The sequence below is a fragment of the Polypterus senegalus genome, chromosome 11 (genome assembly GCF_016835505.1).
Source record: "Polypterus senegalus isolate Bchr_013 chromosome 11, ASM1683550v1, whole genome shotgun sequence".
NCBI lineage: Eukaryota > Metazoa > Chordata > Cladistia > Polypteriformes > Polypteridae > Polypterus > Polypterus senegalus.
Genome location: NC_053164.1, coordinates 158,317,130 through 158,339,317, shown reverse-complemented (window position 1 = coordinate 158,339,317; position 22,188 = coordinate 158,317,130). Strand labels below are relative to the sequence as shown.

At 36.9% G+C, this 22,188-nt stretch overlaps 2 protein-coding genes and 1 long non-coding RNA gene across 4 annotated transcripts in view; 1 reads left to right on the top strand and 2 right to left on the bottom strand.

Moving 5' to 3' along the window:
• Window positions 1-2,762, bottom strand: part of kcnq1.2 (potassium voltage-gated channel, KQT-like subfamily, member 1.2) — a 367,043-nt gene extending 364,281 nt beyond the window's left edge. Inside the window, exon 1 of the mRNA XM_039768020.1 lies at window positions 2,387-2,762. The gene's annotated coding sequence lies outside the window, so the exon portion shown is untranslated. The remainder of the gene's footprint in view (window positions 1-2,386) is intronic.
• A 5,098-nt stretch (window positions 2,763-7,860) lies between these two features.
• The window catches only part of mrps35 (mitochondrial ribosomal protein S35), a 223,212-nt gene continuing 208,884 nt past the window's right edge, over window positions 7,861-22,188 (top strand). Inside the window, exon 1 of one of the 2 annotated variants that reach the window (XM_039769970.1) lies at window positions 7,861-8,036. In XM_039769970.1, coding sequence (XP_039625904.1) covers window positions 7,907-8,036 — 130 coding nt within the window. In that variant the 5' untranslated portion in view covers window positions 7,861-7,906. The remainder of the gene's footprint in view (window positions 8,037-22,188) is intronic. The other variant, XM_039769971.1, reaches the window with a different exon arrangement.
• Window positions 10,677-12,768, bottom strand: LOC120539652. The gene is made up of 4 exons (XR_005635642.1): window positions 12,728-12,768; window positions 11,481-11,638; window positions 10,932-11,081; window positions 10,677-10,834 (listed from the first exon to the last, which is right to left on the bottom strand). It is a non-coding gene; the product is annotated as an uncharacterized LOC120539652 (long non-coding RNA).

The window sequence follows — 22,188 nt, the reverse complement described above, 5'->3', positions numbered from 1 at the left end:
TCGAACTTCTTCCACTTACTGATGATGGAGACCACTGTGCTCATTGGGACCTTGAAAGCAGCAGAAATTTTTCTGTAACCTTCCCCAGATTTGTGCCTCGAGACAATCCTGTCTTGGAGGTCTACAGACAATTCATTTGACTTCATGCTTGGTTTGTGCTCTGACATGAACTGTCAACTGTGGGACCTTATACAGACAGGTGTGTGCCTTTCCAAATCATGTCCAATCAACTGAATTTACCACAGGTGGACTCAAATTAAGCTGCAGAAACATCTCAAGGATGATCAGGGGAAACAGGATGCACCTGAGCTCAATTTTGAGCTTCATGGCAAACGCTGTAAATACTTATGTACATGTGCTTTCTCAATTTTTTTATTTTTAATAAATTTGCAAAAATCTCAAATAAACTTTTTTCATGTTGTCATTATGGGGTGTTGTGTGTAGAATTCTGAGGAAAAAAATGAATTTAATCCATTTTGGAATTAGGCTGTAACATAACAAAATGTGGAAAAAGTGATGCGCTGTGAATACTTTCTGGATGCACTGTATGTACCTACTAATAATATTTATCCATTTTCTAACTTATTTATCTGCTTCATTGTTTCTGGGGCACTGAAACTTGACCTGGCAGCATCAAGCATAAGGCAGAAGCTAATACTGAACAACTCACTAGTCCATTACAGAGCATTTGCACACACACACACACACACATACACACTCATTCATTCATGCTAGGCCAACATAGAGTTGCTAATTAAACTAATATGTGTGTCTTTAGGATATGGAAGAAAAAGTGGAATACCTGGAGAAACAGCTCATGCATGCATGGGAAGAATGTGCAGACTGAACACAAGCAATGATTGGGCGCTTTGGATCCAGAAACCGTGAATATGTAGTGCTAATCTTTGCACTACCCTATTAAAAACAGAATGTGTCCAGTTGCTGGCATGGCATATGACACTTAATCAGCTAAAAAAGAACACATTATGTTCCATTAGACTGTTGCTTGTGGTAAACAGATACAAATAACCATCATAATTAATATGTACATTATGGCTTGTTCATAATGGCAAGGATTTTGATAGAAACCCTTTTTAGACTGTTTACCTAAAAGTAAATTATACCTTGCTGAATTTTTTTGATTAATGGCAATTGATTATCTGATTATGATATATATGGCACATTAATTTTCTTTGTTTGCTTATTTGAATTTAGAGTGTGATTCTTCCTCTGTTTTTTCAGCAGTGATTATACTCAGGCCCGTAAGACTGTCAGCTACTGAGCTCACACAACCATAACTGTAAGAAACTCTCAAAGTAATACAGTTCTGAAATATTACACCTGAAGTGGTATTTAAACTGTTTGAAGAACATACATTTCCAAGAAAACACTCTAAAAAAGAAAATACAGATTCCAGATAGAAACGAGCAAGAAAATGAGAAAATGTCCAATGCATTGTATGGCATTGTAACCTAAACATTTTTTGTTAATGTAGATATAATGCATTTAATGATCCTAAATAAATAAATAGGCCCAATGATATTAGGGGTTTGATATTTCAAATACATGTATTTATAAATCTACTGTAGTACTCAGAAAGATGTGAAGCTTAATACCAGGTTTCTCAGCATAACATCTGATTCCCAAAAAGGGATGATTTATTTTTCTGAATTTTTCTCTTTAATGCCTATTGTTTACATTGGGTTCATTGAAGTTTGCTTCTCTATACAAGCTGTTGATGAATGACCCTGCATAGTACCCAAGCATACTGGAAGTGTAATAATGTTTTCATTCATGAAGAACTTATGTTATAGTGTGTATCAGATTTTACTTTCAGCTTGCCTCGAGTACACTATGAATGGTGATACTGTATCTGAAGAGTCTCTTCACTTGTAACCAACTGCTATTTTACCCTCACTCTATTTAGCACAGGCATAAACCAAACGTTCCTTCATAGTTCACATTCAAGAAAAAAACAACAGACAACTCTCTCTCTCTCTCTCTCTCTCTCTCTCTATATATATATATATATATATACATATATATATAAAATGAGTAGGTAAATGAGCTGCAAGAAAATACCCTCAAAAATGAAAAGTATATTTACATTGATGGGCTGTGCATTAAGTTAAACAGCGGAGGGTTGTATTATTGCAATGCGATCATCACAAAACATTTCGCCACTCTTATAGATAATAAATGGGGGTCCTTATTAGTATTAAAATGTTTGCTCCAAGAGATAGCTGAAATGTAACACATTTACTCTTGATATTTTACAACACAGTAGATAAAAACAATTGTACATGAAGACCCCCTTATATGCTAGTATTAATCACAAAATCCCAACATGTTAAAAAAAATAAGAATTAAACACAAGGCGCGTTACCTCTTTGTCTTTACTTCCTATGCCTCGGATATTATGAGTCTCTTGTAAGTAACCGGTTTAAGCGTAGATGCAATCGAACCTTGGACAGCGGAGACGGCTCGTCCGGTGTGTTTCTCTTTTGTTGAATCCTACCGACAGCTGGCTGTTTGAGTTGCTAAGTGGCGCAGCAAAATTTTCAGCTCACCAAGTACACTGCACGACGAGCTGTTTTACACTGTATATTTATAAACACAGCTAACCCTGTTAGAAATTGAGATAATTGTGTGTGTTTGTGTATTTAAATATGAACCTAAATCAGAATAACAAAGGTCAGATTGACAAATTAATGCTACCACTAATATTCCGATCTAGGATCCGGAGGCTCTCTCTGTAGCTTAAGACTCGGGCTGGCCAGTCAACTGCAGGGCACACTCATAAAATTGAATGGTGTAAACATACGCATTTACTCACATAATAACATGTTGCTATTTCTGTTAGGTGGCTTAATGTATTTAAAGCATACAAAACATTGTGGATTAGGGAAAGGGCACTATTTAATCTTGCTCTCGAATATTAATTTCATGAGAAAGCGCTATTTGATAGAACGTATAATAGAAGACTTCATGGATTTACTCCACGGGGAAAAAAAATGAAAGATTCCTTAAAAAGCTTTTGGACAACATAAAGAAAGTTTTATGTTTTATTTCTCATTCTCATTAAATGGCATATCCCTGCTCTGGTGTTACTGTATATTAATAACTAACCTAATTAATACCCAACTATTCTATTAAAATACTTGTAAAACATTATAGCAAACGTATATATTGAGCTAAATGGCTGCAATATCAGTGCGCACCACAAACGACATTTACTGTATCTGCACTAAAAGGCATTCAAGTAGAAGTGATTCTTTTTGTGATAGTTAACTGAAAGTAAAAGAACATTTTATTCCAGTCTAAAGCTAAAAGAAATGTTTCCAGTAGATGTAAACTGGTTTATGTACCAGTAGTATGAGGAGACTACAGTACATATTACCTCGGACATTTCTGTGGTTTTAACAGATCAATACAATTAACTCATAAAATATGAAATATTAATTTAATTTGCAGCTTCTCCAAAGCCCAAATAATAAAATCATTAAAATGAAAAATGCTGTTAAAAATTACTTTATTCACAATCTTTTCTTTATAATAGATAGATAGATAGATAGATAGATAGATAGATAGATAGATAGATAGATAGATAGATAGATAGATAGATAGAATAGAATATATCTTTATTTCTTAAGAGAAAAAGCGCTTTCAAAATGTAATGAAATACAGTACCAAAGCTGGTATAAAATATACATGACACAACCAAAACAATATGACGCTTGTGAGATTTAAAATATTGAAATAAATTGCATATATTGAGCAAAGCCCATAACCTGCAATTGCTTCGTGCTGGGTATGACGTTAATCTGCATCCAGCCCAACAAGCAGGTCCTCCAATTTACAGGGAAAATCTGGGGGTTTGTGGCAGGATTGGTACTCTAGCCACCCTAAAATACCACACACAAAAGAGGTGGTGCTGAGGTGTCACCTGCTGCACTCTGGACCAAATCCAGGTGGTTCAGTATGTAGTGGGTGTGCAACGCGCTATCAACGCAGGCTCCCAACCTCTCTCTCATACAGAAACTATAGAACAGACACCAAAACAAGAATTATTATTAAGACTAGGGGGCTCTGCCTCCTGCTCGTTTCGCATGCCAACCCCCATGTGAGCCCTATACGTGCTAGTCATTTCCCGGATCTGTCACTTGCGACGAATTGTACTTTGCTTTTGGATAAACACAAATATCAACTCTGTCTTTGATATCTCCATCTTTCGAAACTATTATTGCTGAAAACAAACATGTTGGTTTATTAAATATGTGAGCGTGATCTTTCGGATTCATTTAGAAATCCAAGAAAACTTCTTTGTCCATGTTTTTCAGATACATTTTGTGCAAAGTACGATACGTTTGGGCGTATGGATTTAATCGTTTAAGCCTTTTGATTCTATGTTGCATTGCTTCTTCATGATCATAAATATAAACCTGACCGAATTGTGGTTTCTTTGAAATTAGACTTATAGTAGCTCTGTCATTTCACCTATTTCCATATATTCAAACTCTTTTCACTGTTCCATTATTTCACTGAATAATAATTTCTGTAGTGCTACTGGAATCTTTACTATCATTTTTTTTAGACTTTTGAATTTTAGTACTTTCATAATCTCTAACCTGCTCTGCATGTGTATGGCGCCAACATTTTTGGAACCTGTTTGCAGCGTTCTACTTTGTCTTCCAGTCTTTGTCTTTTCTTCTTCTACTGTTTTTCTTTTATTTCTGCCCCAGCGTGGACCTATTAGATTTTCAATTCATCTCTTGGCACAAAGTCGGGACGTGAAATTATCTCTCTGAAAAAGTTTCGTCTTGTCCCAAGGCTTTTTATATAATCGAGAAATAATTGCAAAACATGGCTTACAAAACTCACATTCCTTTATAATCAATCTAAGAGCCTTAAATGTATGTCTCTCATGTCAAATGACAGACATAGTAAAAGTTGTGATGCAAAAGCAATATGAACAAATAAAATAAGGTTCGAGGATCTCAAATGGAAACTAGGATGCTAGGGGTGATATCTCTTTCACTGTTTTTATGCATGCCTTTTGAGCAAGTAGAGAATGGTGATCAGTAATGTAATGCAACTGTCCAGATATTATATTTTATTTGAGTTCCTTTTGTAAAAGAAACATAAGGTTCTTAATCCACAAAGTGTACTTAAATAATGAATATTTCCTTTAAATTTTCAAAACCTGTCATTTGACACTTGACACTTGGAATACAATGTCCAGGAATAATATGCGCTAATTGCTTTGGAACATACTTTATGAAATAAAAGGTTCCGAAATTTTCTGCTATTTATAAGGCCAAGCTTAGGCACTAATTAAGTAATAGCTTTTTTCCATGCAGTACCTTGGTATTGATTTTATATATAGTCGACATCAACTTTTGTATTTTATTGCATTTTGAAAGTGTTTTTTCATCTAAATAAAAACACAGATATTTTAGCAAAAAAACACTTATGAATAAAATTCACATTTTTAAACATTATGTTAAAAACTGTTTAAATTATTTTATTATTTAAATTTTGGAGATATGGATTTTGAAGCAGCGAATATCAAACTATTAGACATTTGCTCAGTGTCCTGTTTGTGGAAATTTATAACACCCCATAATGGGACTTGTATGGCAGTGTACTTTTTAAAATATAATTCGATATTTTATATTTTATAAAACATATTAGACTTCATTGTGGTTTACCCATTTTCCTTGCAACCACACATATTTGGGGGGGATGTTCTGTTTGGTGTCTTTTTTGGGGGAGCTATATGCGGTATGCGCTCACTCACATCTAATTCTGGTTTAAAATACTTATATTCCTCCATCTGTTTCTCTGTACTCTTGCCTGCTTCTAATTCATGGATGCAGTTGAGGGGCTGCCAATCTACAATCATGCACACATTCAAACTCTATAATGTGGGGCATATTTTGCTAGTAAACATAACTTTCCCATCTTTACATAGAAACAATGTAGAAATGCCACACAGATACTGGCTGCATTCTTAAATATAAAAGTGCCAAAGTGGTTCTTTAACGCGGTGGTACAGGGGGATTATTTTTGGTTTCCAAAAGAACTATCCACCTAAATGTTCCAGAAAGAACATTTACTCATCTACATCCGTAACATGGCTCCATAAACAAAAATAAATACTATATATAATTACAGATTTGTGAAATACCAATGGATCCCTGATTATAAAAGGATTTTTTCTTCATACAATAACTGGAGTGTTAAGGTTTTCTTGATTTCTTAGTATTCTGCTAAATAGCCTATAATATACACAAAAATGTTTGTTTTATCAACATATTAGGAAACATTTTAGAGACCAAAGAACCATTTTGTACAAAAATCTCTACCAAGAAAGAAATGGTTCTTTTGTGAAATAATTGGACTTCAAGAAACCACACAACCCAAAAAATGTTATTTTGGAACCATTATTTTTATGAGTGTGTGACAGGAACCAAACCAAGAACTCAGTAGCATGTGAAGTAGCTTTGTTAACCTTTGTGTTACCCTTATTTTTTACTAATTTTCTTTTCTGTTTTGAAAGGATGACTAGTTGGTTTGCTCTGTACTTTACGTATGTTCACAAGACATCTTCCATAAACCATAAACAAAAACTCCCAGATACATTTTCAGGTTATCCATTAATTCAATTAAGATTATTTTTCAAAAAAACCTTCAATTTTAATTAAACACAATCTCATGATAGGAGTTAAGCAGTTGTGGGTAGGAGCAACTTTTCAGTTAGAATTAGCTTACCATCAAAACTGTATAACATTTATTGACCTATATTAAGAATACAGTAACAAATTACACATAAACCCATTCATTTTCTAATCCAACTATCCTATTTAGGGTTGCAGAAAGCTGGTGCCCATTTCTGCAGCAGTGGACACAAACATGAGCTAACCATTGAACTAACCCTTGAAATCTTAAACTGCAGTGTTAGTTTAGAGTCACCAAATAACCTAGTATACATGTGTTTGAGATATAGAAGAAAAAAGCATGGAGTATCTAAATAACACTTACAGGAGATAATTATTTGAATATTAACATGTAATTATTAGTACAAGACATCATCTTTTAAGTCAATGGTTTGAACAAGAGCATGCAGCCTATGTGGTCTCTCTACTTCCTGCAGACACCTGCTCCTTTAATTGACTTGTATACAGTTAGAACTAGAGCACTCACAGATTTTTCATTGAAAAATGAAAACACAAGGCCTAAATCAGTGATCCTCAGTTTCATTGCTGGGGAGTGGGGATGTGGGTGGCTGCAGATATTTGTTCCAGCCAACCAGTGAGTCATTTTTACCTTAATGTTATGTTTAATTTGTTGATATTTTCTTTGTTCTACTATTATGATTTGATATAAGTGCAGAAATGTGAAATTTACATTTCCAAGAAATTAAGAAATAGTTTATATTACAGTATACTGTATCTTTAAATTCTTAACTCTGATTTGTAATATTTTTAATTCACTTTTTGCGCACCTTGTATCCAAATACTGGGAATTAATGAGGAGCAGAGCACAGATAAATGCAAACAACACGGAATGCTAAAGGACGACGATTTCAGTGATAACCACTTATGAACTTAAACAATTGCTCAAATATCCGTAACATTAAAAAGAGAAAAGTACTTGAAAGGAAAAAAAACATGAATTCCTACTCATCTAACACACACAGCCTTGCTTAATTAAGTTAGACGTACACTTAAAAGAAGAAGAAATTGCTTGTGACGAAAACGTTCAGTTGCAGGGGTATGAACGTAACGTCCACAGACCTAAACGACTCATGTTTGTTTTTGCAGCTACGCTTTTCGTCTAGGGTAAAGTAACCTTGCGTTGTACCAAGTTTGACCGCGTCGCGTTACCGTAGTTCGGTAACATAATGGCTGCCTACACGTTTATCCATGCAGTTTCTTCATTATCCAGTTTAAGCTGTGTTTGGAGAAAGCGGGTGTGGAATGACATTAGTAGAGCTATGATATCATCTTCTTCTGGCAGCCGAGAAAAAAAAGGTAAGTTGGAAAACAATTTCTACCTTGATTTGATCCGAAAGTCACACTGTTGTTTCCTGGATATAACAGAACCTTGAAGTCATGGTTTACACTCTAATGCCCGTTCATTTACATGTTAGAGATTAAAGTAAACTAAACATTTGTGTTTGATTGAGTACGACCTTCTTGATGTAAATAGTACAAAATATTTTTCTACTCGTTTTAGCAAATAAATGGATGTGGACGTGCATGATAGGTTAGTGTAGGACTAGCTGGCACAGTGTCACTGTATTTGAATCTACCGATTCCAGCTCGTCATGGCCATAAACGTTGTAGTAAACGGCGTCAGTAAAAAGATGGTTAATTCCAGGTTTGTTGAAGCAGTACATGTCCCTTCTGTCTCCCCGCTCTAGACATTACTGCCTCACCACTGCCTTTTTAAGAGTTTGCAAATTTTTCTTGTGTTGGTGTGGGTTAGTTGATAACTCTAAATTGACCAGGCAGATGAATGAGCGATCTGTTATATTAGTAGCTTCCAATATAATGTTTGTTCCCGGAATATGTTTAATGACCCTGGCCTAGGCTCTAAAGGCGTTTTCACATCTATTTCGTTTGATGCATTTTTTTCCGAACTCTGGTGCGATTTCTCCTAAAGTTTGTTTAGGCAGATGTGAACACGCCAAACAAACTCTGATGCGGAACAAAACTACCAGACCCTTTGGATGAGGGATGAATTTGATCACGGAGAGGGTTTAGAGAATTAAGTGTACTGTTGTCGTTTTCTGGGCCACTGGGGCGGTGCTTGCACACACTCCATTTATCACGCTGGGCTGGGGACCATTATGGGCCCTCTAATCTCACACGACGCTCATTGCAATCATAGACATATATAAATACTGTAGACGCCGCATTCACTGTGTTGCCCAGTCGACACGATACCAGATAGCAAATTTCATCTGGCCCACTTACCACATGGATTGATGGCAATAGAGTGGACCACATCCAGATACCGCATCCCAGCCAAAACAAAATTAAAACTCAGCCAAACCTGCCGAAGTCTGCCCAACACTGAACCAGATGAAAATTTACTGGGCCACAGGTCAGATTTTCACTTTGCTCATTTAAATATAATTATAAGTAGTTGTAAACATGGAGTAAATAATAGTATATAGCATTATAACTATATACTATACTATTCTATATACTATATGAGTATAGTATTACATAGTATAATAGTATAAGTTACACTATTACTTATTTAAATATCAATTATTTACTCCTACTTTCCATATATGCTGTCCGACTACTATCTACTGCATATCAATATGAACAAACAAGCCCAAATACGCATATTTAAACTTATTACATTTTATTGCCATATACAGTGCAATGCATTTCAACAAACAGAACAATCCTGAATCTGCATTACATAATCAGTAACAAAATTACTAATACTGAAGTTTGTAGACATGACAATAATAAAAGTAAATGTTACATTTATATAGAAAACAAATAAAAGTTCCTTATGCTTCTGACATATCCAAATAAACCACCATGACAAAATAAGTCTATAATACATTTACAATTTATACAGTTTTATATTACAATTTTCTTATGAATCATGTGAGCATACACATGGAAAAATAACAAATAAGCCTGTATGTGCCTGAAAAACATCACATAGGTGAGATACACATATTATAAAATAGATTTTTACTTTACATATTAAACTTAATTTTAACTGCTGTCTTGCACAATGAATTATTTAAATCTACAAACAAGGAAAGGTTTCCTAAATGTAAGTCTTTAAAACAAGCACAAAACAAGAATGTATCAATCAGGTGAAAAAAGTGATGGTAAAAAGTTCAGTCAACAAAATGTACAAACATTAATTTTATAAAGTCCATGATTGGATACCCACAATTACACACCAGGTGGTGCCTGATGTTAGAACCCAGAAACATTGAATGAGCACTAATCTCTTTGCGAAGGTTGTGGCAGATCAAGTTTTCACATTTATGAGGGTGGAGAGGTAGTTAAGATTGTGTGTTTTGATTCGGGAAAATGGTTCAAGGGGTTCTTTAGAATAAGTGGGCAAAAATCAGAGAGAAGAGGTCCGATACTTCAATAAAATTTACTTATTCAATTATAACATTTAAATACATATAATGCAGTAGCGATAGATTATAGAAACAAGTATATGCTTAAAGTAATATCAAAAGACACAAACTTATGCTTACAGCAATATCAAAAGACCCAGAGCTATCATCCTAGACCAGTAGACTGAGGGAGCCCGCATGTCAGTCTCGTCAGAGGATCAACTCATTAGCCTACTCAAAGGTACCGGGCGGTGCGCGCATTCCCCACGGGGAAACTGAGGGCGAAACCTTCCCTTATATACTAATTGAGCATCCTTGCCCAAAGCGGCTTACGTGCAAGCAGTGTATACAGAAGTGATCAGTTTCAGTATACACCTTTCCACGGGACGCGGTGTTTTTCACTTGGTCCTGATGGAGACGGCGCCTAGTACCAGAAGGCACACAAAAATAAGAGTTGTGTAGTGAAGCCCCTCGAAGTGAAAAACAAGTCATCATGACCCTTTGCTGTATCTTTAGAACATTCCTGGCTGTTTCTCCCAAAACATTAGTAATGCAGCTGGGTTTGCACTGGAGCAATCAACGCCCATCTGCTCTCCTGATTCCCTTCCTCTCTTTAGAAAAATCCTTCCATTACAATTGGTGATGTAAGAGTCCAACTTGTCCTCAGCAAAGATTTAGAAGGCCGGTCTTAATGATGACTTGAAAGAACATGCATTTCACCTGCAGCCAAGAAATCAACAGTTGATCAGTTACTTGAAATTATAGAATTTCCTAACTAACTTCTTACTAGATGTGTTTGAGGGTTGACAGTGCTCACCTGATTCTTGATAGTTGTTTTTCCTCTGACGCTCCATTCTTTCTTGTCTCCCTCCATCCCTATCTGCAGCCAGATGAAGCCATCTCTTAATCCAAATTTCTATTTCCTGAGTTGTGGCTCTTTATGTTACAGAGTTTCTTTGTACTGCATCTAAAGAACAGTCATTATACAGTCTGAGTTAATCAGCAGTTGATACTTGGTTATTTGTAAGACATGAGCATTGACTGCATCCAACCATAATGGGAAAGAAACAGGCTGCAAGTGTAGGCTATGTCTTTGTTGTTTATTTTCAGTAAATGAAGCGACTATATAAAATGTAGTTTGTATTCTGACAAGAAACAATATTTACAACTAGAGATATTTGTACAATATAGTATTTGCATTTGTTACTGCCTAAGCAACTGGCTTTAAATACTTCCCTGTAGTTAGTTCACAAGCATGACCAATTGTTTATCACTGATGTTTACTCATCTCACAGAAATTTTCAGTCACAGGTTAATTCATTTTAAAAGGCAGTGTATGCATATTGAAATCATTATAAATACTCACCAATCACAATATCCTTAATGTGAAGGCTATGAAAACATGTTTTTCCATTTATTCCCCTCCAGTTAAGTTGTTTGGTCAATGAATTGGTCAAAGTTTGCCTCATGATTCTCCATGATGTCTCTCACATCAATGCCTCCTTGAATCCCAAGCAAGGTAATCTGCCAAAGGTTTAAAAAAAGAAAAAAAATAATTCACTGGAGTTCATAACTTCTTAAGATGCACGATGCAATAGAAACATTAGGAGGAATCGGAACAAGCAAACAAGTAATTATACAAGAAGTTCAAGCACCTATGTTTTTAGGTAGCTCTCCAATGAAGCTAATATAGGTTGAGCTATATAATAAAACTAGCAAAATACCCGCGCTTCGCAGCGGTGAAATACTGTCTGAATATTTTTATTAATAAAAAAGTAAACATTTTTAGACTGAACGAAAATATGTCAAAAATTAATTGTTAAGGATCTCTCTGTATACCACGTTGTCAGTTCGGCCCTCTGGTTGTAATATGACTAAGCTGTGTGCTGAGCTCACTCTTGAGCATGCAACATACAGTTGGCCATGTAAACAGCAATCCCGCCTCAAATAAATGCCAACCTTTTGTAGTGTTTGTCCCTGAGACTTATTGTCATTGCGAAGCAGAGCCTTACTGGAAATTGAACGCGTTTGAATTAAAATGGGAGATTAGATGGTATAACGGGGATGCGAGAAATAAAAACTGTGTCACTGAGGCACTGCCAGTAAATATAGTTGCTTCAATTAGGTTGTTTTATAGAGATGTGACCTGAAGTCTTGTGCCGTTACAAAGTTTCGGTGGTTGTAAGTTTCTGCTTCCTTGGCGAAGGTCGTAAACAAAAGAAGACACCGCAGTGACACACAGAAGAGAACCCGTGGATTAAATAAAACCTACACAATAACTGTAACAATCGTAACAAATGAACAATAAAATAGAAGAGAACCCGTGAATTAAATAAAAAGGTTGCTTCGTTGGTGAAGCAAGGAAAAAGCACTTTCTTATATGTCGTTCGTTTTTAAAACAGTGCAGAAGCTGTGAGAAGCTGCTTCCTTGGCAAGCTCGTAAACGAAAGAAGACACCGCAGTGAACACAGAAGAGAACCCGTGGATTAAATAAAACCTACACAATAACTATAAAAATCGTAATAAATGAACAATGAAACAGCGGAGAACCCGTGGATTAAATAAAAAGGCTGCTTCGTTGGCGAAGCAAGGAAAAAGGACTTTCTTATATACCGTTCGTTTATAAAACAGTGCAGAAGCTCTGAAAATGCTGCTTCCTTCGCAAAGTAAGGAAACGACTGAAGAGTAGTGATGGGACGCTCGATACTCAGGTTTCGACACTGTGTCGAGCTTTCGAAGCGCTGGAGATCGAAGCACCGCTTCGAGGCTTGCTTCAAATGCGCCCGTCACGTGATTTTGAGCACGCTAGCGTAATGACGTCATTATATCCGCGCAGTCAGCAGTCGATTTGGTCAGTCACTAGTCTGCTGAAGTGCTTTGGCTCAAAGCGTAAAAGCGGTTGTCTGTGCTATATTGATAAAATACGCTAACACGAGTTCAAATCCTAGTTGGGGCTCGCATATGTTGAAATAAGGATTTTGTATAAAACAGTTAAGTAGTACTTGTTTGAAAGTTAACAAATATATTTTGGAGACATTATGAACGATTTACATGGGGCACCTTTTTCCTCGGTGTGGAATTGTGTCCACCAAGAATCTGTAACAAATCGATGAGCATATTTTGCGTAAGGTAGCACGTATTGTAACAATCCAGAATCTATTCTACCCCATGTCGATCATATCACAGAGGCTAAGAAATGCTTCACTAAAGCCGACGTGGTCATTACACCAGTATATGCGCAAGACATTCCTCATTAAACGTTTTACTATTCAGTGATTCCCAGATCTGTTGCTGATTTGTATTATTGATTTCCAAAAAGCAATGTGAGTAAAAGCGTGTTCTGCATAACTAATCACAACTGTCTTTAAAACAGAATCAGCGCCATCAACAGTGTCTTCTGCAATTTTAGGAAAGCCTCGGGATTTCTGCGTTAATGAGACAAAAAAGTTGTAAAGAAACTTTGCAAATTCATCCAAAGGTGAACGTAAAGATCACTCAAGTACTGAGAAGAAGGAGCAGCTGGATAAGCACATCTGGAGCCAAACTTTCAAAAAAGCACCTGACTTTGTCATGAACATTCCTTTAGTTGTGAATTCATCTTATCAAAGGCTGCGCTGGGGGGTAAATAAGTAATCTTCCGAAGTGCAGCACAACAGAGTAAATAATTGATGTAAATAGAATTACTGAAAGACTAAGTTTTTGCCGTTTCTGTATTCTTAAACCATCTTCCAGTTACACAATCCCCCGCAGTCTCTGTCACATTCAATGTTCTCTGCTCCTTAACCTGTCTTGTTACCCAAAGCATCAACACTCAGTTTCATTCAAGGCTTTACCGTCCTTCCTTTCATAGACATAAAATAAAACACATTTCCTCTACATGTCCAATAATAATAGTAAACTTGCAGGAACGAGAAAAGCACAAGATGAGAATATTTATGACAAGAGCCTGGACATCAGGATGAGAATGTGCCTTGTCACCCATTACGTGAGCTCGTCTGCCATCCCTCGGTTACACTGGCACACGTTACACTCTGGAGCAAATGCAATGGAGAATATCAATCAATCAATCAACATTTATTTATATAGCACATATTCATACAAAAAAATGTAGCTCAAAGTGCTTTACAAAATGAATAGAAAAATAGAAGACACAATAAAAATAAACATAAGTCAACATTAATTAACATAGAATAAGTAAGGTCCGATGGCCAGGGTGGACAGAAAAAACAAACAAAAAAAAAACTCCAGAGGCTGGAGAAAAAAAAATAAAATCTGTAGGGGTTCCAGACCACGAGACCGCCCAGTCCCCTCTGGCAATCTACCTAACATAAGTCAAACAGTCCTCTTTGTATTTAGGGTTTTCATGGAAGGACCTGATGATGATGGTCACGTAGACTTCTGGCTTTCAGTCCATCAATGTTGGTGCATCATGATGCTTTGAGTAGGTGGTGGTGGCGCAGGCCACCGGAAAAGAAACAGAAGAGAGAGTAGGGGTCAGTATGGATTTTGGAGCCACTGTGAATAGTTATTATGAAGAATTGAACATACAGAGTATCAGTATTAAGTTAAAGTGAAGTTATAAAAGGCCATGTTAAAGTAATAACATGTAATAAAGTAATACCGACAATGTACACCTTCAGAAGTGGAATAAATCGACTGTATACGTAGAACATTTCAGATAAACGATGAATTTTGTTAATCATAAACAATGCAACATAACTATTATATGTGTTGTTACTTTTTATTTATACTCACCAAACGTTACAGATCTACATGGGAAATGAACACAGGTAATATGTTTATAATCATTCTCACTAAAAGACACTGTCAAAATATATTAATGAGAAAACTGAGACACATTGGCCTTTAGGAAATATAAAAGTGTGTGCGCTGTCACTTAGGACAGAATGCATTGTTAACGTGACGCACTCTCTACTGACACGATGTCACGAAAAAAAGAAACAGCGCAGTCCATGCAAACTCAAATCCTCCTTGATGTTTGACCTATGATTAATTGTCAATATCAAATCAATAAAGTCATTTTAAGAAGATGACAAGTCTGCTATAGTCAGTTTAATCAACGCTACTTTTAAAAAGTTTCCTTATACAGAATATAAAACAGAATCTCAATGATACGGGACTCGCGAGTAGTAACGAATAATATGTGACACTGAGAAATTATAATTCCTAATAACGGGAACAAGTAAAACTACGACTTCCTAAAACGGACACTGTAAATGTAGGCATTTCAATAAATAATTTAGGAGACTTGTGTGTGCATTTCAATATCGATTTAAGAACTACGTAGGCCACCTGTTGTACTATAAACGGTAGCTCAAGCAGCACTTAACAGTAAATAGTCTAACAGGACAATGACTGACTGAAACGAAGATGCTGCGCCGCAACAATTAAGGTTCACACTGTCGTTCTGCATGTTTAGAAGGCGCTGGTTGGCTGAAACTGTTTATAGCGAATTGTCCCAAGTTGGAAGTGCCATATAGCGATCAGACACGAAAAGACACATTTAGGCATAATGGACAGTAGTTTATTTTTCTACAATACAAATTCAGTACGACACCTGGGTCTCCAAACACACAAATATGAAGCTTATTACATTTTACAGTGAAACTCTTTACATACACAATATAATTAGGGCGTGTGCCACCTGCCCGACTACGGTGGCCCAACCTTCCCTCGATAGCTCGATTCGCTCGCTATCCGTCCAAGCTTGTTAAATGGAGGAATAGAAAAAAAACTTTCACAAGAGGAGGATCAGCGACACGAACCTGAGCAACAACACCACTGAGCCACCTAATCCGGATAATTAACGAGCTCTGCACAACTGAACTACTACTACTGTTCTTACTGCGGCGGATGAAATATGTTGTTTGACATATGCACGTTAAAATGGTTTAATTGATACGAGAGTATCATTGTTGTATTCTCCTAATGAAGACGAAAAAATTATATGTATAGATGTATACTATATGACGACGGTTTGAACAAAATTAAGTGTTCCATAAAAGGTTGAACGATTTACCTAATCTTTTCATATATATATAAAGTTAATATATGACAATATATCTTTGACACTATGTATCAGACAAAGGAAATCACAGCAATCCACAAGAACAATAATTAATTCTCAGCAACTACCTGAATTGTAGCTTAACCATATCAACTGAAATGTGTAATGTCAATACAATTACAAAATATAACTAGAGAGTTAAGTGTCAGATAGACTCTCAAAATTAAGAGGTCAATGCCTTTCAGTGTGCTGAGGCTTTACAAAGATTCAGTAACCAGTGACCATGTCTGCTCGAAGCCCTATCATGATCCAATCTCGGTACTACGCATGTCTGAGGCTTCTGTAGCGCGTCATCATCTCAGTAGTACGCATGTCTGAGGCCTCGGTGCCCGTTCAAAGCCTGTCATGACGCAATCTCATTTGTACGCATGTCTGAGGCTTCTGTAGCGCGTCATCATCTCAGTAGTACGCATGTCTGAGGCCTCGGTGCCCGTTCAAAGCCTGTCATGACGCAATCTCATTTGTACGCATGTCTGAGGCTTCTGTAGCCGCGTCATCATCTCAGTAGTACGCATGTCTGAGGCCTCGTGCCCGTTCAAAGCCTGTCATGACGCAATCTCATTTGTACGCATGTCTGAGGCTTCAGTAGCGCGTCATCATCTCAGTAGTACGCATGTCTGAGGCTTCGTGCCCGTTCAAAGCCTGTCATGACGCAATCTCATTTGTACGCATGTCTGAGGCTTCAGTAGCCGCGTCATCATCTCAGTAGTACGCATGTCTGAGGCTTCGGTGCCCCGTTCAAAGCCTGTCATGACGCAATCTCATTTGTACGCATGTCTGAGGCTTCAGTTGTCTCGTCATCATCTCAGTAGTACGCATGTCTGAGGCTTCGGTAGCTCCGTCATCATCTCACTAGTACGCATGTCTGAGGCTTCAGAGACTCGTTCAAAGCCCGTCATGACGCAATCTCAGTACTTTGCGCAAAGCTTCCACTCATTATTTATTCAACGAGCTCCCGTTTGAAGTACATATGGCATCAACAGAGTTAAAAAACTCAACAGAATTCCCATTGAAATGAAAGTTTGTAGATGATCAATACATGTTAAATGATCGTGCCCGATAATACGTTGTGGCAAAAAATACAATTATAAATTATACATCATACAAACGCCGACTTGTTGAATGCATAATGCTGCAAAGAAGAGCTTTAGCAATACGGGTGACGACACATCTCTCACTATAATACTCTCCTAAATATCCATTCTTCGCCTCATGCAACGTTTTCATGCAACACTGAAGGTATGTCATATAGTACACATCTATATAGAATTGTTTTCGTCTTCAGTACATACATACATGTATACATTAAAAAACATACATTATATACCATCCTCCTGAAAATAGTAGTAGTGCGGCGGTAGCGTTACGCTTCATACTAAAGCATACGTGGGTTCGGGTCCCACGTCCACCCTCTGTAAATTATGACCCAAAAGAGTCTGATTTTCTTTTTTTTTTTTTTTTATTAAACAGCAAATTTCAGCGTGGACCGGAACGAGCAAGGCGAGAACACTAGTAAAGATATATCAAATGGAAATGTGAATCTTGTTTTATGTCTATAACAAAAAAAATATTTGAGTAACGATTTCAACTGTTTTTGTAGTTGTTGATGGCGGGTTTAAATTTTTAAATATTAAATTAATAAGGTGGAATGTGTTCTTGCTTTGAGTGTTAATGTGTTAGTAACTGGGATTGCGCCTCTATTACTGGAAGATTGCTTAGGAATGATACAGACTGGACAACTATGTGTTTTAGGAAATGTTTTATTATTGCACTGTGCTGTGACAAAAACTTTTACTGATCACCTGTCCGGACCTTGAAGATGTGTTCACGAGGGAGGGATGCTGTTGTTAAAAGCAAATGTTTTTCAACAGCAGGTCCAGATGTGTTTATCCCGCTGCTTTTTGTTGCCTCAGCACTCAATCTTTAATGCCGACCTTGATATGTGCACTGCTCACATTGGAGTGTCCGTGTGTGTCGGTGTGCCGGTGACTGATCTGCGCCGTGTCTCTCAGCCTCTCTGATGTGCTCGGATTGACACCTTTGAATGTTTGGTGCAGCAGAGCAAATTCAACCTGATCTACCACAGTGGCTTTGTTATCACCTTATTCCAGCGTTTCTCAACCTTTAAGTATTTGCGACCGAGTTTTCATAGCAGTTTTAATCGCGCCCCAACATTTTTGAAATGTAGATGCATATTTGATTATACCTACTTAAGTTTTATCGACATTTATCTAACTCTATACAGTATTTATTGTTCTATTATCAGAATGTAGTTTAAGTTAATTTGTTTTGGTTCCAACAGATTTTTTTTCACATCTTCGCCCCTTTTGTTACGCGCCCACAGGTTGAGAACCACTGCCTTATTCAATGGAGGGGTTCATGGACGTCAAATGGCAATGAATAGAAATGGATTAATGTAAATACGTGAGCTGCCGTCCGCAATTAGACATCGCATTTTGATGGCGATTTTGGTGATTCCCGAACAGATCTCTTATGCGATCCTTCCACAGTATCTCTCAAAATTATTTAGTTCAAATTGGTTATAAAGATTTCAATTCTGATCCTTTTTTTTATTATTGTTAATTTTGATGAGTCTTTAAGTGGGATCGAACTCGGGCTAGCACTACGTTCAGAATTTGAAAAGCAACCATCTTAGTTAATTGTGCCATTGACGGCGTCATTTCGTTGTAGCTAATTCGTTATTTTCGTGCTCCACAAAATATTGTAAAGTACTAATAAATGAAATATTTCAATACTTGATCGAATAATAACAACTGATTTAAGGATTTCACCTTTTCTTTCTCAAATGTGCTTACCTATATCATGGCAAAGTACAGGGATAAACCATTATTTTCCGTCTACTCCATTTTAATTAAGTCAAACCAAGGAAAACATTTAAGGCTATTAAATGTGATCTCAAGAAAAGATGAGGGTTAATTCTAATACTAATAACAGGAGCGATTATAATGATACAGTGCAAAGGTAAATACTAATTGAAAGAGCCGGGAATCCATGCGTGAGGCGTCTTATTTTAACTCTTGCTATCGTATAGTGCATTCTGCTTGTCGGCGTTAGTTATTTATATATTGATATTTTTAGACATCAGACACTAGAAGTTGCTGACGAACCCTTCTCTTCGTTGTCAGTCTGTAGCAGCGAAAAAATAAAAGCAATAAGAGTTATAACAGACGTCATTGAAGTGGATCATGAGTTTGTGTAATGTTAATGAAAATGGCCAGGAGGGGTCACTAAAGAGGTGAGTGTCAAATGCTTCGAAGCTTCGATACGATTTCCGACACAATTGCTTCAAACGTTTTGATGCTTCATGAGGCTTCACTCCGCCCATCACTACTGAAGAGACGGCGGTGACGCGATAAGTGTTCGGGAAGGCAGCTGAAGCCCTGCATTATGGGATCTGTAGTTTATTGTGTTACCAGTGCTTCATATCCCCGGGCCATTAATAACAATAATACAGTATATAAAATGATCTCGCGGGCCGGATATAATTACACGCTGGGCCAGATGTTGCCTGCGGGCCTTGAGTTTGACACATATGGAGTAAATAGAACTTGAAAAGATGTATTTTTTCAGTACATCGAGCCCGCGTGCTATTGTGGTTTTGCTTGCATGCCTCAATAAGTCATCCTCCCCTCGCTCTTACTTTTTTACCGTTTATCTAATGAATACACTGAGTATGGCTTTACCAAAACAATCATTGATGGTGACTAAAGTATCCATTATTCGAGTATGTAGATTGAGATATATATATATATACATATATATATATACCCGCGTATCGCAGCGGAGAAGTAGTGTGTTTAAAAGCTAGAAAAAAAAAGGGAACATTTTAAAAATAACGTAACATGACTGTCAATATACAGTATTTGTTTTGTGAGTGTTACTGAGTGTTGCTGTCATCAAGGATTTGATTATCATTATTTCTTTCAATCAGGTTCGTATTTGTAGGATGTGTTGTGTTCAAGTTACATTCCGTGTTTGTCAATCGTTGTAAAGATGACAGGTTTCATTCATCGATTCGTTTCTTACTGCATCAATAAACAGCTCGTCGTCTTCTTTATCTGAGACCTGTCACACTGCATGCACGGGTTTTTTTTTTTTTTTTAACACTGTCTTTCTTTAGTGGGACATTGACTTTTTCCACCGTGTGCTTTGTTTCCGCAGTAGCTGGATTTATGAATATGCTTATCAGACGCTTCATATTTTTGCTGCCTTTTCAATTGTGTAATTGGTTTTGTTCAGCTCTTTGGAACTGTTGCTTTTTATCTGTGCACTGCGTCAGTTCACGTGAGCCACTCGGTGTACATGCATCGAAGGTTCCCAGCTGTGCTGGTGCCATCTCGTGCTATGTCCATGGCTGTATTTAATGTTACCTTAGTCCTGGCACTTAAAACTTTCTCTCGCAGTTTCGCTGAGTTTGTGTCAAACACCACCCTGACCATCTCATCTTCCTCTCCATAAGCACAGTCCTTCACCGGTGAATATTTACCCGTGGCAGTTTGCTATTGGATTGCCGCTGACGGACGGCCTTATATGGGCAGGCACTAAATTACAAACGCCAGCGGCAGCCTGTCTATGAACTTAATTTAAAGTGTAGGTTTACATCGTGCTTTGGTTCCGAAGTAGCAGAACTCATGAATATGGTTGTGTATGTCACTCGCTTGCTTCTTATTGTTTCGCTGCCTTCTCAATTATATAATGCATGTTTTCTTCAGCGCTTTTTTGAGCTCTTCCTGGTTTTCTATGTACTGCGTGATTACGTGGGAGGCGTGATGATGTCACACGAAACTCCGCCCCCACGGCGTTGAAGCTCATCTCCATTACAGTAAATGGAGAAAAACAGCTTCCAGTTATGGCCATTACGCGTAGAATTTCGATATAAAACCTGCCCAACTTTTGTAAGGAAGCTGTAAGGAATGAACCTGCCAAATTTCAGCTTTGGAGAATTAGTGATGAGTCAGTGAGTGAGTGAGTCAGTGAGTGAGGGCTTTGCCTTTTATTAGTATAGATATATGTGCTGAATCTTTGGGGTAAACTTGGACATGGGACTCCAAGCACCATTTGATATAATATGCTAACAATGTTAAATAAAAAAAGCATTTAACAGTCCTTTAGCATATTGTCATGACCAATACTGACGGCCTTTATAGATGTTATCTGTGGTCAGACATGTCAAGTTATGAGCACTTCATTTACTTTTCAACAAAGATTTGACTACAGTAGCAGTCTTCAATACTTCCAAAAACTGACAAACATGCTTGGGTATGAATTTTTTCAGTTCTTTTAAAAATTTAATATTGTAGACTGTTAAAAGCTTTTTTGACTTAATTAAAAATATATTTTTTTTAACTATGTCTACAATTTTGACTACTCGTCACAGCTTGTGCATATCTGATGAGTGCTATTTGGGCATTTAAGACAATACAACTTGAAGCCTGTCGTTGTTTGAAGGTATATTTTTCAGTTATTATTAAAAAAGGTTTTCCTTACTATTTTTTTTTTTCTAAATATACACCAACCGCTAGGTCACTTTCAAGCTGTTGCAGGGATGTAAGATCTTGTAGTGGAAGAATGTCTTTTTCCAACACTGGATCTGAACCACTGTCACTACAGCATTTCTCATGAAGGTCTTGTACGGTTTTTAAAATCACTTTGACTTGCTCCATCATCATCTCCTGCTTAACCAGAATGTTTCGAAGAATGGCTAAAACAATGTACAAACACCACAAATTGAATATCAAACATAATCAGATCATAATTGTCAGAGACATTTACCAAAGGGGACTTGCCAACTATAAATTGGCAAGCTTGATGAAAAGTGGAAAAATAAAGGAAACAGATGAAAAGAGAAGGTAAAATCAATTTTGCTGTATAAATGAATAAAGGTAATGAAAAGTGGGTCCTGTGAGACACATTAAATACACACACACAATGTTGCACAGATTCATAATTCTTTTACTCAAAATGT